Source organism: Tupaia chinensis, unplaced genomic scaffold (assembly GCF_000334495.1).
Source record: "Tupaia chinensis unplaced genomic scaffold, TupChi_1.0 Scaffold000706_1, whole genome shotgun sequence".
NCBI lineage: Eukaryota > Metazoa > Chordata > Mammalia > Scandentia > Tupaiidae > Tupaia > Tupaia belangeri.
This window is the reverse complement of record NW_006160229.1, coordinates 1993980-2010256: the sequence shown is the minus strand read 5'-3', so window position 1 is coordinate 2010256 and position 16277 is coordinate 1993980. Positions and strand designations below refer to the sequence as shown.

General features: G+C 37.8%; 1 protein-coding gene across 1 annotated transcript in view; it reads right to left on the bottom strand.

The window, feature by feature from the left end:
* LOC102501475 (phospholipid-transporting ATPase IG-like) overlaps nt 1-16277 on the bottom strand; it is a 348220-nt gene that overhangs the window by 240242 nt on the left and 91701 nt on the right. Inside the window, 2 exon segments of the mRNA XM_027776689.1 lie at nt 2690-2779; nt 12303-12422. Coding sequence (XP_027632490.1) covers nt 2690-2779; nt 12303-12422 — 210 coding nt within the window.

Genomic DNA, 16277 nt, shown 5'->3' with positions numbered 1-16277 from the left:
CCTCTGTCCCGGGGGAGCGCATGCACCCTATAGAAAAAAAGCCTCTCAAAAAAAAAAAAAGAAAAAAAAAAGAAAAAAAAAAAGAAAATGTATTGGAAGGGAACAAGAGCACATATAGTCCATCCAGGAGGCTATTGCTGTAATACAAGTGAAAGGTGATAGAGTGGACTGGAATGGTAGAAACAGACATTGAAAGAAGTTCTGAAGATGTTTAGGAGGCAAAAATGGCACAATTGATAAGTACTGAAAAGAGATGTCTCCTAAGTATCTGGTAAACATCTGGGTGGGTGTTGTTAGTAATCAGTGAAATAGGAAATACCAGGCTAGCTGGATGCATGGTGATTAAGGAGGCTAGATCCAACATGGCCATCTGTGTGGTTCAAGTCCCGGACCCAGTGGACTAAAGAACACGCTGTGTGCCTGTGTATACGTGCCTAGAATCCCAAAAAGAGAAAGAGGAGGGGGACTGCAGCATGGCACTTTCTGTCTCTGTAAAATAAGACATACACACTCTAGCAAAATTTTTAAAAAGAGAGAGAAATAGAAAAAACTAAGAGAACTACATTTGACAGGGGAATCATGAGTTCAATTTGCCCTCACAACTCATGTCCCTGTCATCTATAACCCCCAGCCAGGTCTGCCCCTCCCATATACCCTCAGTTGCAGAAACAATGGTACACTTCCATGCATACACAAGGCTTTTACATGGCTCCTCTCTACTCCTGCGATATCAGCCTGGCATTTTTCATCCAGTAAATCCCTTCTAAATCTAGAAAGCTTAATTCATAGATCATTTACTTTGAAGCTTTCTCAAGCTCCTCTTGGGTAGAAAAAAATAAAATGTTCACTGTCTACCCACAATGTTTTGTTCATGCTCTTTTTAAAAAAAGAATTATTTTTATTTATTCATTTATTGAATATTTTATTTTGACCAGAGAGAGACACAGAGAGAGAGATAGAAAGTGAGAAAGCAAGCCACTAGGTCCAGGACTCAAACGGTAATCAGCCGTGTGGAAGTGTCCAGTGCTTTAACCACCACACCACCTGTTGGTCCCCCTTGAATGACTCTTACTACATTGAGTTAAGTCTATAGAATACTGACTTCCCAACTTAAACAGAAATCCCTTAAGGGTAGAAAATCTGTATTTTGACCTGTATTGTACCTACTACCATCTCAATTGTCTGTACTACTAAACGATACTCAGTAGGTACTTGGTATATGTTTAATAAATTAAAATGTAATGCACTGCCCACCAAGTAGAATGAATCTTCCAAGCAAAATCTTCTATGTTGTTTATTTTACATCTGTAAGGTATCTGATCATTGATCTATGAGTTCCCTTACAAATGTTCAATCATTTGGGATTTAAATTGGCTTCTGCCCTTATTAAATCCCAGACTGATTTTCAGTATCAGGGCTAAATTCAATAATACAGTACCATTTGTTCAAAATCTCAAAGCAGATAAACAGAAACACTTAACATGAACGAGTCATTTCAGTAATTTTATTGGAGCTTTTCTGCTTCATTAGAAAACAAAATGAGAAAAAAAGTACATTTAATGTAATAAAATTTTCGGAGGGTAATTAGAGTGAGGGAAAGATTTTAATAGCTTACAGGCTTAAAAATGAAAGATGCTATTTAAAATGTCTGAAAGTTATAAAAGTAAGACAGTTGAAGGAACACAGAAAAGCAGATTCATCTGCTAGGCCTTCAGCCTTAAAGTGAGTCAGTGAATGAGGGAGAGCAAAATTGGCAATCAGAAACACAAGTGATTAAGCTTTTAATGAGACAATAACTGTTGCTTAACAAAGGAAAACTAAGTTTGAACTGTTTTCAATTTTGATACATAGAGTTTCACTGAACGATATATAATACATATACTTCTAGGATGAACAAAGATAAAAAACCATGGAAGTTTTAAAGAAAATAACAACAGGGCCCACTTACCTGGGCATGAAGGTGGCTAGACTGCACACGGCTGACTGCGTGGTTTGAGTCTCAGACCTGGTGGCTTAAAAAATATACTGGGCATGTGTGCATGTATGCCAAAAATCCATAAGAAATGGAGGGAGAGATGGAGGAGAAAGGACTGTGGGGTCACCATTCTCCATAGGGAGATGCTTACTCACTTTCCCTCTCTTTCTAGTCTCTCCAAAGGGTGCATATGCACCCCCGGCAAAATTAAAAAGAAAAAAGTAACATTAAAATAAAATCTCAGCAAGTTTTCTCATACAAATATACCTTTAGAAATCTATAAAGTCAAAATCATATAACTCTTAAAACGCAATATTTCTATTTTAAGAAGTCATATTATAATAAGTCCTGGAACATCAATTTTTTTTTTTTTTTGAGAAAGATTTTTGCTACAGGGCGCATGCACTTGCTGGAGAGACAGAGAGAGAAAGTGGAAAAGCACATCCTTCTCCCCCGCCAGGGGGGATGGCCACACCACAATCCCTTCTCCTCCATTCTCCTCTCAGGATTTTGGGCACGTAACACGTGCCCAGCGTGAGTTTTAAGGAGACTTGAACTGCAGTCGACTATGTGAGAGTCCAGCGACGTAAACATTATGCCATCTGCTGGTCCCTCTTTTTAATCATAGGGCATTTTAAAGTTAGAAATGGATTCAAAATTGGCTTAAAGTAATGAAGCTTCTTAATTTTATGTGGCTGCTCATAGAGCTCTTACCTGTACAAGAAAAATGATGAGAAAATAAAAATTTGCAATTCTTCTAAATTGTTCAAACAGATTTTTTGGCAGAAAATTCCAAAGTGTATACTGTCAGAGAGAGGGGGAAAAAAAGACGATTATTAGAAAGGAAACTGGAAATATCCTAATAATAATGGCTGAAATGGGTCCAGATGACCATATGAAGTGATATTTAATATATCCAACACTTCAAAACTGAAACTTCATACATACATACTCATTAGCATAAATTTTGAGGTACAGTACATAAAAACAATGTTCAGAAATGAAGTTTTTATTCTGAGTACTGCAACTGGGCCATCTAGTTCCATACCTATGCTTTCTGAATCAATATAAATTAGGTTCCTTGTTATGTGCTTATGATATATATGAAACATACCCACACATCTACATAAATATGTATGTATATGTGTACACACACAGAGATACTTCCTTATAACACTAATTATAATAAATTACAGAGATGTGCATTTTCTATTATAAAGTTTCTACCTCAATAGGCAATGAATCTGTAAGAGCAGGTTGCTCATCTGTCTTGTTTATACTACATTTTAACCAATGCCTAGCACGCTTAGCACAAAGACAATAAAATATGAATGAATAAATGAATGATTGCAATACCCTTGGTTCAGCTAATCTTTGACGTATTGATCAACACCACAGGTAAAACTCTGGGCCTGTCAGTTTACCCATCTCTCTCACAGCTAAAAGGTATGCACACAACCCTGGGTCAGAGAGGGCACTCACTTTAAAAGAAAGAACCTTTTCTTTAGAGAGATTTTTACTATTAGGTGTAAGTGCTCACTGGAGAGAGAGGGAGAGCCAGAAAGTGAGAAATCACTCCCTGGGGGGGTACGGCCACACCACAATCCCTTCTCCTCCATTCTCCTCTTAGGACTTAGGGCAGGGACACACATGCACACAGCATGAGTTTTAAACCACCAGGTCTGGAACTTGAACTGTGGCCTACTATGTGGGAGTTCAGTGATATAACCATTATGCCATCTGCTGGTCCCAAGAACTTTATTTTAAAGTTGAACAACAGGGCCAGCAGGTGGCATGGATGTTAAGGCAGCTGGATTCCACAAAGCCAAATGCATGGTTTGAGTACCACACCTGGCAGCTTGAAAAATACACTGGGTGCATGTGTGCCTAAAATCCTGAAGAAGATGGAGGACAGGGGGTGGCAGTGGGGCCATCCCTAATAAGGGATGATTTCTCACTTTCCCTTCCCTCTCTCTCTTTCAATCTGGAAAGTATGCGCACCTTTTAGCAAAAACTAAATAAATAAATAAAGTTCAATAACATACCACTCTAGGCTTTGATAACTGGTAACAGGTAAAGGGTTTCCATGCTAAATTTTACCTGGGCCAAAAGAGAGAACTTTGGGGCCAATGGTTAAACCATATATAGTTTCTTCCTCACTGGTAAACCTTAAGCTCTAGGTCTGGGTCAATTAACAGTCACCAGAAGAGGTTGGCTTTTTGGTCCGGCTGTGGTGGTGTAGGGGTAGTGCAATGTTTTGTAATGTGTAAGCCATAGGAAGAGACAGGACCAGTTCTCAAGTTCATCTGGATATGGGTACTCACACCATGATACTGGCTAGCTGGTAAAGGGGTAAAGGTTAAGGGGGAAGGTCACAGCATGAGACCCTGCTGAGGGCACTTATCTTTCTCTCTCATGAAAGAAAGAAATTAAGTTAAAAAGAAAGTTGGACTTTCTAGACATCTTAATAAAGACTAAAAACTAGAAAGGTTTTTTAACCTTCAAACCTCTAAAGACAAAATTTAGACTTGAATAGTCTCCCAATATCTGCATAATATGAGAACATATCCATTAATAATGTGACTGAAAAATCAAAGTTGCACAGCCATCCCTAATAAGGGGTGATTTATGTAGCACATGGGAAATTACTAATGCTTCTTCGTAAAAAGACATATGGACTCAAAGTTCAGGAATCCCCAAGGAATGAAGGAAAACAAAAACAAAAAAAAAAAAAAAGAGGCAAATGCATTGAGTAGAGCAGCTGCATTACAAAAATAGCCAACTTAGAAGGTTCTTTTCCAAGGGTCCAAGGAAGTGCCTTAGGGAGCACTATTCCAAAGTAAGTGCAGGGCCCAGCCACATGGTACAGGTGGGAGGGCACCTGTGTGTGATGCTGGAACCATATGGGAAAGCCCTGAGTCAACCTAAATACATCAGGCATAGTCAAAGGCATACCCATGATCCAGGCTAGCTTGAAGGCTAGGGGGTGGTTTGCAGTATGATGAGATCCTGTCAAGGGTAATCTGTATATTTGCTTGTCTACCTCTTCCCCTCTCATGAAAGAAAGAAACAAACATAAAAATATGTGCAAAATTTTGCATGGGGTATGCATCATTAAGGAGAAAAGATTGGACACTTTTCATGAGATTCTTGAGGCAACCTGTGACCAAAAATAATAAAAACCATTTGAAAGCACTGACCCAGTAACTCTGAACATAGCCCAAACTGGCACTTAGCTGTCCCAATTAAGATCAATTTTCTAAAACAATAAGTGAAATGCGAACTACAGGCTAACACCTGAGCTTCTGGTGAACTGACTTCTGTTCCCAAACTAAAGGGTTTTTCATGAAACAAATAAGCACTCAGAACAGTTAAGAATTCTCTGGGTGGAGAGGGTGTTAATGCATCAGAAGAGAACAATTTGTTGTTTTTGTTTCTAAGCAGCAAGTGTTATTTTACCACTGTTTGAAGATACTAAATAAATTGCTTCCTAAGAACTCCGTTACTCAGTTTACAGGAAACTACTGCCATATGCCCTCTTTCCTCCCTTATCAGGTCTTTAGTCCCTCGTAACAGGTACCTGGCATGATGTTTGGCACACAAAAGATCATGAATACAACTTGTATATTGGATATCTACTTCAATGGTTTAAATAAAAGGCAAATTAATCTACTATCAAATTCTTTTATTATAATACACATGTAGTAGGCCAGCATAGTAGGTAAGGGAGCTAGATTCCACATGGCTGACTGCAGTTTAAATCCCAGTTGTAGCAGCTTGGAAAACATGCTGAGTGCCTGTTCACGTATGCCTAAAATCCCAATGGGATGAAGAAACAGAAAAGAGATTGTGGTGGGAACGAGTCCCATTGGGGGTGCTTTCTCCCCTCTCTATTGCAGGTACACATGCCCTCTAGCAATTTAAAAAATAATTTTAAGTGTAGACACATGCCCTCTAGCAATTTAAAAAATAATTCCAAGTGTCTTATTTTTATTTTATTTACTATTGTTATTATTGTTTAATCTGACCAGAGAGAGAGAGAGAAAGCGAGTACACGAAAGAGACAGAGAAAGAGACAGTGAAAAGGCAAGACCCAGGTCCAAGATTCAAACCGTGGTCAGCCATGTGAGAGCCCAGTGCCTCAACCACCATACCACCTGCTGGCCCCTCCAGTGTCATATTTTGACACAGACCAAAAGAACCCTACTTTTCAAAGAGTCTTCTAATTAAGAGTAAAACTGAGTTTTATATATATACATATATATATGTGTGTGTATTTATATATATGCATATATATAAATACACACACACCAAGTTTACTTGTTTACATAAAAAGTAGATCTCATGCTTTGTCAGTTGATAAACAAAAACAGTATTAATCACAGGAAGAAAATGTGAATAACAGTTGTTTCAGACACAATGATAAGAACTGAGGCTTTTTTGTCATAAGTTCTTACAAAGAAAAGTCAGTAAATGGCTTTTATACTGTCTTAATATACAACTATAACTCGAAAAAGTGACCCCAGCATTCAGAACATGTTTGAAACTGTTTCTACAGAAAAAAAAAAAATGCCAGCTTTACAAGTATATACAATGCATTCTACAACTGCTTTGCTGTGAATTCAATTACTAACACAAAAGCACGATGAGACTGTGTGAAGAAGCTATGGATCAATGCCTCAAGCATCTAACACCTGATTTAATGAGAAGCGAAAATTCTAATAAATAATTTTCTAAATTCTAACGAAGGAAGTTGAAGTCAATCTGGTTTTGAGAGTCTGTTTTCACATTTAAGCCAAAGAAAGCTTTAGAACTTCATTTTGCTCTGAAGTTCCCAACGTTTCCAAAAATGCTGTTAGGGAAGCTAACGCTGCAAATAACATGTTAAAATGGTTCCTAAAGGAAAGCAGGTAAACAAACACAGTAGCAGTTAAAGCACCAACAAAGTTAGCAGCAAACTGTGAATGCAATGATTACAATGAGCACTGACTTTCCTAACTACTAGAAAGATCTGGAGAGTAGAAGAAAACAAGTGCACTTCAAGAATAGTTGTAAATAAGCATACAGTTGTAAATAAGCATACAGTTGTAAATAAGCAGCTCCACTGTGAGTAACTATCCACTTTGATAAATTACTGTATCCATTTTATCATCAACTCTCCTTGATGTAGGAATTAAATCCAGTTTTGAGCATCATAGCAGGTTATTTCATTTGCATTACCAATGTTAAGTAGACTTTTCTAGTTTGTTTGTTTGAAAAGCCTTCAAGATGAGCTCATAAATTTTAAAGAAACAAGTATGTAGAACAGAAAAGCATGATGGAAGCTAAAGAAACTTTTTAAATATCTTAGCAGGATATAACGAAGGCTTGCTAAATAATGGCATTTCCTTGCTTTGTATAGCTTACTAGTGGCTCTGGTGATTCCCAAAGGTCTCTGTAGAGTACATTAAAGAAATAAGGCTACAGAGGACAAGCTTTTCTTTTCTTTTTTAGGTTTTCCTAGGGCATGTGTACTTGCTGGAGTGAGATACAGAGAGAGACAATGAGAGGGAAAGTGAGAAATCATTTCCAGGGGGGATGGCCATGCCACAATCCCTTTTCCTCCAGGGATTTTGGGAATGCATACGCACACTCCCAGCATGATTTTTGAAGACACCAGGTCTGGGACATGAACTGTGACAAGTCAGCTATGTGGGAGAGTCTAAGCGCCTTAACCACCATGCCACCTGCGGGCCCTGAGGACAAGCTTTTCTAAACAAAATTTTTGTGTCAATGGAGGGAAAAAGAACATTAATTTTGCAAGTAAATTGAACTTGAAGTGGGTCAAAGGGTTTTTCTTTTCATTTTTTTTCTGCTATGGGGCACATGTGCTTGCCAGAGAGAGAGAGACAGAGAGACAGAAAGCCAGAAATCACCCACCAGGGAGGGATGGCCACACCACAATCCCTTCTCCTCCATTCTCCTCTCGGGATCTTGGAATCTTGGGCACACATGCACACGCATCCGGCGTAAGTTTAAGCCACTGGGCCCGGGACTCAAACCGCAGTTGACTACATGGGAGTCCAGCGACATAGCCATTATGCTAACTGCTGGTCCCGGTCAAAGTGTTTTTCTTCAGTATTCCTTGCATTGACATTTACTCCCAGTGTTATACTGATGCTACCAATGGTATTTGTAAACCAAAAAACAGCTAATTAAGATAAATTATTTTTATCATTGAAGGGTGGAAAAGGAAATCAACACTTGCTGCAAAGTTGAAAGCCAACTAGCACAGTCTATAAATTATGTATTTCTTATGTATTAAAAGATTCTGGTGAATCTTTTTTTTTTTTTTTAAGAGGTTTTTAGGGCACATGTGCTTGCCAGACAGACAGAGAGAGACAGAAAGCAAGAAATCACCCCTGGGGGGATGGCCACGCCGAAATCCCTTCTCCTCCATTCTCCTCTCGGGATCTTGGGCACGCACGCACACTCGCCTGGCGTGAGTTTTTAAACCACCGGGTCCAGGACGCGAACCACGGTTGACTACATGGGAGTCCAGCAACATAGCCATTATGCTAACTGCTGGTCCCAAGATTCTGGTGAATCTTATGTATTAAAAGATTCTGGTGAAAATATAGCCAAAAGACAATGTGAAGAAGAGAAAGTCAAATTATGAAGTTGTTAGGTTTTTCCACAGTAGAACTGAAAGTTTCCTTGTAAAAGAGACTACCCCAATACATTCACACACATGAACATGAGGAAATTAAGAGTACTGCTCATATTCTAATAATAATCACAGAAACACAAATTAACAATAGCAGCCACCATTAATGAGTTGTTACTATATGGGAAGGACAGTGCTTAGCTGCTTTATATGGATTAGTTTATTTCCTCCTCACCACAATCTCATGAGGTAGGTACTATTAATATCCCTATTTTACATATAAGAAAACTGAGATGCAACGAGATTAAAAGAGTTACTTTAACTTCAAACCCAGGCCTTTGTCTCCCTGGATGATGCACTTCACTACCACATTGTATACTATCCTCATAATAACTCATATTAAGATTATGGCATTAAGGGCCAGCAGGATCCCACATGTTACACTTTGTGCTTCAAGTCCTAGACCTGGTGGCTTGAAAAATCTCACTGGGTAGGTGTGCATGTGTGTACAAAATCTCGAGAGGTGAGTGAAAGAGAAGGGACTACGGTGTGTCCATCCCCTGCCTGCCACCTAGGGTGGAGTGATTTCTCAAAACCACCCCTCAGCATATGTGCCCTACAGCAAACAAATTAAAAAGACGATGGCATTTGTTAAGATTTCATTCTTTTTCCAAAGTTATTATACTGCCAATTCCTTTTTCTGTTCCTTAGCTTTTAAGAAAAGGAGATCACTTAATCAGCAATTAATTAAAAAACCTATAAACACATAATATTCAGAGAAAAAGAGATGTCTTAATCAATGGACAAATGCTCACATTTTAATTTTAGTTTCATATAGATACACACACACACACACACACACACACACACACACACACAGATATGCATATACATATATGCACACGCACTCAAGTCTGTTTAGAGATCATTTTATTTGTCCCATGGGCTCTCGATTATATTTTAAATAGCCTACTGCATTATTTTACCTATTGGCAAAATTAAAGCTAGGTAAACATGGAAATACATTCTATTAAAACATTAACAAATAAGAACTGAGTCACACATTCTTTAAAAATGTATATACACATAAAGTCAATCACAACACAATGACTCACTCACTCATTCAATATAGTCACTTTACCATCTTCTACATAAAACACTATAAAGAAAGGCTCTTTATTCAGAGCCATTAGATGACATAAGGTAGTTGCTCTTGGCTTAATCACTAACTGCTTGGTGATCATATCACTAACTTTATTTATCTGGGTTTGCTTTCTCCATCTGTAAAGTCAACAAATTGAACAAAATGACCTCTTAGGAACTTTTGGTTCTTTAAATCCATGATTCTGAGTCAAGGGATTACTATTATGTAATTGGCTATGACAGAGGGATCAAAATTTCTAGTGAAGGGCCAGTCCATGACCTTTTGGTTACATAAGCTGGATCCCACATGGCCAATTGCACAGTTCAAGTCCCAAATCCAAAAGCATGAAAAATATACTGGGCATCTGTATGTGTATGCCCAAAATCCTGAAAGGAGAAAGAAACTGAGGAGAGGGGATTGGTGTATAATCATTCCCCATAGGGGTACTTTCTCACCTTCCCCCACTCTCTCTATCTTCCTCGATTGAGTGCATGTGTCCTCTGTCAAATTAAGAAAAAATCTAGTGAAAAGGCAATTATTTGTGGCACAGGTAAGTAAATCTCTGGCTGAGGACAAAATTTCTGCCACAAAGGTATATGATTAACAGGAAACAGTTTATTATTTTTTCTTTATTTGTGATAAAGTATGTGTTTGTGCACATAAGACTGAGAGAGACAGACAGAGGTAAGCACCCTCTATGGGGCTTGGTGTTGCCATGACTGTTCTTCTCAGGTGTTCAGATCTTAGGCACTAATGTGCATGCCCTGCATATTTCAGGCTGATCAGGCCAGGGAGTAAAACTACTGTCGCCATGTGGGATTCAGATTCTCTTGAGTAGTAGATTACTGTCGTACCACAAAGCCAGCCTGGAAACAGGCATTTTATCCAAATACACTCACAGTGTTCTATAGGCATACAGATCTGCTCATTGGATGACAACAGTTTTTACTTGTTCTGTCTATATTTTACATGTTAATCTCCTAGCTAAACATAATCTCTACTGTATCACTGACCAAAGGAGAACTCAAATACATGTTTGAAAATAAAAATGTTTTAGGGCTGGCCCATAGCCTGGTAATTAGGGGAGCTAGATTCCACATGGAAAACCATGGGATTTGAATCCTGGCCCTGGCAGCTTTAGAAACACACCAAGAATATGTGCCTACATGTCCAAATTCTAATAGGGTGCGGAGACAGAGAAGAAGGGAATGCAGCATGACCACGCCCCATTGAGGGGTGCTTTCTACCTCTCCTTCTCTATGAAAAGTACATGTGCCCTCTGGCAAAATAAAAGCAAAAAATAAAGAAATTAAAAATGTTTTGTTTTCTAAGGGCGGGTATTCTTTTGTGCTTCAAGTCCTAAGTACAAATAAATGCGCAATGAAGCAAATATCTCAAGATTTTAGCTCTGCCTTGCCAGGCTGCATGAGGAAGTGAGGAAAATTAATCACAATCTATTCCATGATACGGGGATTAGCAGTGGGATAGCTATCTAGTATCTGACACCTAGCCTGGTCAGCCAGAGGTAATGATTAGCAAATGAATACTTACAGAATAATGACTACTTGGGACCTGGAGCTGTAAGAATTATTTTCACACATGGAGTATTAGCTCCATTTCACCAATGAGGACATTAAGAATGAGAATAATTTAATTAACATCCATGAATAATTAAAATATATTTAAAATCCACAAAAAAGAGAATAATTTATTGAGCCAAGGTGACCCCTTAGTACATGGTTGGGCCAGGTTGTAAACGTAGGTGTTCAGACTTCCAGGCCACTGCACTTACCACTACATTAAAGTAAGATGACTATTCAAATGGTATCACAGCTACAGTGATCGAACTCTTAACAGGTCACAAGTCAAGTAGCATACTGAGCAGAATTTACTCTTGTGGACTCAGGAATATACTTGATAAGTTGGGATGGGGATAGAGGCGGGCAAGGGGACTAGAAAGCAATACAAATAAAAGTCATACCAGACTAGCACCCTCAAAAAAATGCAAATCATTCATATTCTAGTCCAGTCATTCAAGGGCAATTCAGAAAGTAAATAATTCCTATTTTTAGTGTACTTAAGGGCTTAAATTAATATGCATAATCAACAGGCACTTTGAATCATAATAGAAAGCAAGGGAATGATCTTTTAGCTATAACAAGACAAAGTGATAGGTTTTCTCCAAAAATTGCCTTATGGGAAATAACTATCATAGTTAGTATATAAAATCCATGCAGACATACATAAATACACCAGCTTCCTCAGAAATATAAATAAAAATATGCATATTATCTATGTGAACATCTATTCAGTTAAAATCAAAAAAATATTAGTAGGCTAGCCAGTGGGCTGGATCTCACATGGCTGACTGCGTGGTTAGACTCCTAGACCCGGCAGCATGCATGTACATGCCTAAAACCCCAAGAGGGGACAGCAGTGTGGCCATCCCCACAGAGGGATGCTTTCTCACTCCCTCTACACCCCCAGCACATACATCCTACAGCAAATTAAAAACAAAACAAACCAAAAAAACTTACCTTAGATGAAACTATTCTGTTATCACAAAATCTTTGTGCAATGTAAGCTTCTGTTTCTGAAACTAGATGATTGCCAACAAACACTGTGCGTGTACCAACTCGTTTCTCTTCTCCAGCACACTGACCAAGAGAAAAAGGAAAAAGTCAGTCTGTCATTACATTTCTCCATGTTTCTACCAAACTAAGAATTCTTGTCTAAGCATGTATGGCTATAATCTTGGGAGAGAGAATAGTAGGAAGAGGAGAAAACCTTATTAGGAAATTCAAAATCCACTAAGCTCTTAGTTGCTGACTTAGTGAAGATTAGTTGCTTGAACTGACTGCTCTGAGGCCAACAGTACAATTCTCAAATGATTAAAGAAAACATCCTACAAAAACAGTATTTTCACTGCCACTCATTTTTCTTTCATCCACAATCCAAATGAATCTTAACCATCACTTTCACAGCAACACACTAACTTAGAAAAGGTCCAACTAGTAATATGACATTTATCATATAAGTACCAAGGACAACCATGTCAACTACCTTACCACAGACAGCAGAAAGCAGAGCCTACAGTTGTAAAATCCCGTTTCACATAATATATTTATATTATCCTTTTATAGTTTTTAAAAGTAGATTCATTGAATCTGAAATTTCTAAGGTTGGGCCCTATTATACCTTACCCTTTAATTTTGCTGAGGCTTCACTGTTTTCTTCTCTTGAATCAGGAAAATATGCTTTCTTATATAAATTTGGGATAGTCTCCTTCAGTGGTGCTTTATCAGTGGTACCAAATATTTAAGTTGAAGGAAGTCTGATAAAAACCAAAATTATCTATATATTTCCATTGTTAAAAAAAAAATCTCCAACCCAAATTTTTAAAAATAAACAGCCAGAAATATTTTCCTTCCTTTTAATGACCTATTTAGAGGTCTAAGATATAAATTTCTAATAGTCTTAATTTTAATAAAGACTACTTAGAGCTTGCAAAGTTTTCCAAACATCTACTATGTTTGGATGTATATGAGTCTCAACTTGTGTACCTTATGTAGATATTATATGAAAAATAATTCCTTATAAAGGTCACCCTAAAGTATAGATAAAACCTCTCGGCTTGCAATTTTCATTGAAGTTTATGAAATATTTTGTTAGAGTTTTATCTTCAAAATTTATAGGAAATTACTCAAAAAGTAAAGGAAAAAAGCTGAAGTAGGTGAAAGATTCAGAACGTATATAAAAACTAACTGATGTTGGGACCAGCAGTTAGTGTAATGGCTATGTCGCTGAACTCCCATGTAGTTGACCGCGGTTCGAGTCCCGGACCCGGTGGCTTAAACTCACATTGGGTGCGTGTGCATGGGTGCCCAAGATCCCGAGAGAAGAATGGAGGAGAAGGGACTGCGGCGTGACCATCCCCCCTTGAGGGGTGATTTCTCACTTTCTATCTCTCTATCTGTCTTTCTGGCGTGTGCGCGTGCCCTATAGCAAAAACCTCTCAAAAATTAAAAATTAAAAATAAATAAATAAAAACTAATTGATGTCTGTAAAGCTACCTTGGAATGGCTAACAAAATCTGAGACTCTTGGAGATCTGGAAAAACAAAAACAAAAACAAAACAAAACAAAAAAACAAAAAAACAACAGTCAGTACCTTTGCTGGACAGCTTAGTTATTTACCCGCCTGCTCAAAGAAAGAGCATTAGAACAACTGACTGTCCAAGGTCCTTCGCATGCTCAGAGTAAAAGACATGCAAGTTATATTTCAAATAGTTCTTGGAAAACCAATCAACAATACCTTTACCAGAATGGTAGCTTTGATTCAGCGTCTTGACTTTTCTGTTTGTAACTGTAACATACCAGATTTAGCACAGCTTACAGATAAGATCACTAAATTTTCTGTAATATCCATTTTGCAAAACTTAAAACTAAAAGTGAATGTACCTGCCACATATATAAATTATTAGGTTTTACCCCTAACTCCTGCTTTCTGTTGCAAGTTAAGACCTCTCTGTAGTCTCTATAACAAACACTACACTTCTACATAATGTATAACTTAAATTATGGAAAATGTCAAGTCCATTTATACACTATGATTTGTAATCTTTAACATTCATATGGCTATTCAGTTTTTCCACAAGAAGTGGCTATAGAGTAAATAAGGAAGAGCAATTTTCATTCTTTTCTAAAATTATTTATTTAATTTTATTATTTTTTTAAATTTGGCCAGAGAGAGAAAAATAGGAAAGCAGCTTCCAGGTCTGAGACTCAAATCACAGTCGGCCATGTGGGAGTCTGGCACTTTAACCACCATGCCACCTGCAGGCTCCACTACTTTTATTGTAAGTTCTCCTATCATTCCATGAGTGTAAAAGGGAAAGCGGCAAAGAAGACAGAGGGCCAGTGAAGCAGAAGTTTCCTGCACCACAAATATAGATATTATATTTTCCCCCTCAATCACAGTTGCTACTCATTAACTTAAAACAAAAATGAACTAGTACTTTCTAAATTCTGAGTTGTCTTCAAACTTCTTCAGTGCAGAGAACAAAGGAGAGGCATAAAACAGGTTGTCAGATACATGATATTTACATGAATTCCATACAATTGAAAAGCATTTACAGGTTTACTACGATCTTTCTCCACTAACTCTCTGATCTCATTTCAAATAGGGTCAAAGTGAATTCTATCTCCTTAAAATTTGAGAAAACTGACAGAAATTAATGTGTAAATTTGGGAGCCTGGTGTGCATATTCTGGTAGTGACTGTTGTCAGATGATTAAATTGGGACCTGACATCTGTAGAATGTCCAGTTCTGAATATTTTAAAAAATAAGGATTCTTAGCCCAGGAAGGTCTGGGTTTGGAGTTGCCTGAGGACTAAAGGTCAGGTGGTATGAAGTAGATGAATGGTTCACCCTAAGGTCTGATGAACCTATGATCTCTGGTAGAATTTCCTGCAATTATAATGTACTGTTTGGTTCACATAAAAATGGCAGAAATTCACTGTAATTTTCCACTTGTTGCCAAAGCAGAGTCTTAAAACAATGATGTCAGTTTCTGTGATTTTGAATAATGCAGGTGTCTTTGCCAAGGTAGAGAAATTCCAAATAGAAATAATTTTTTAAAAATTCCCGGGATCAACCAGCAGTTGGCGTAATGGTTATGTCACTGGACACCCACATAGATGACCACGGTTTGAGTCCCAGACCTGGCGGCTTAAACTCAAGTCTGGCGCATATGCATGTGTGCCTAAGATCCCAAGAGGAGAATGGGAAAAGGGACTGTGGCATGGCCATCTGCCCAAGGGGGTGATTTCTCGCTTTCTGTCTCTTTGTCTTTCTCTGTCTGTCTGGTGAGTGCACGCGCCCTATAGCAAAAACCTCTCCAAAAAAATATTCCTCTTTGGATGGCTCATAATGTAGTTTGCAGTGGGAGTGTGTGATTCCTGTCATCTCATAACGAAATGTAATTCATCGGGAGCCCATCTTGCACTGAACTACTTTCGATCCAAATGTCTTTGGAACAGTATAATCTTGAAATATGCTGGCACTATTTTTTAAAGAATTATTTAGCTTTATTTATTTTGATTTGACCTGAAAGAGACAGAGTAATAGAGTGATAGTGAGAGAGAGAGCAAACAATACACCATGTCCAGGACTCGAACCACGGTCAGCTATGTGGGAGTCCAGTGCCCTTAACCACAACATTACCTGCTGGCCCCATATACTGACTATTTTAATGACATCACACACTACATAAAAAAGTATGGAAAATATTAAAAATATATTTATCATATATGAATAAATAAAGAAATTTCTATTTCTTCCTTAAGGTAAAACCACCATTTTTGTACTCTTGACTTGTACCTTCATAGTATAAACTGAATGTTGTTTTTAATAATAAAAAGAAGCAAGCAATTCAAACCAAAAAGTAGTCTCAGTGAAAATCAGACTAAACTGCTCCTTTTTATAAAAAAAATCATTTTATATACCTTCAT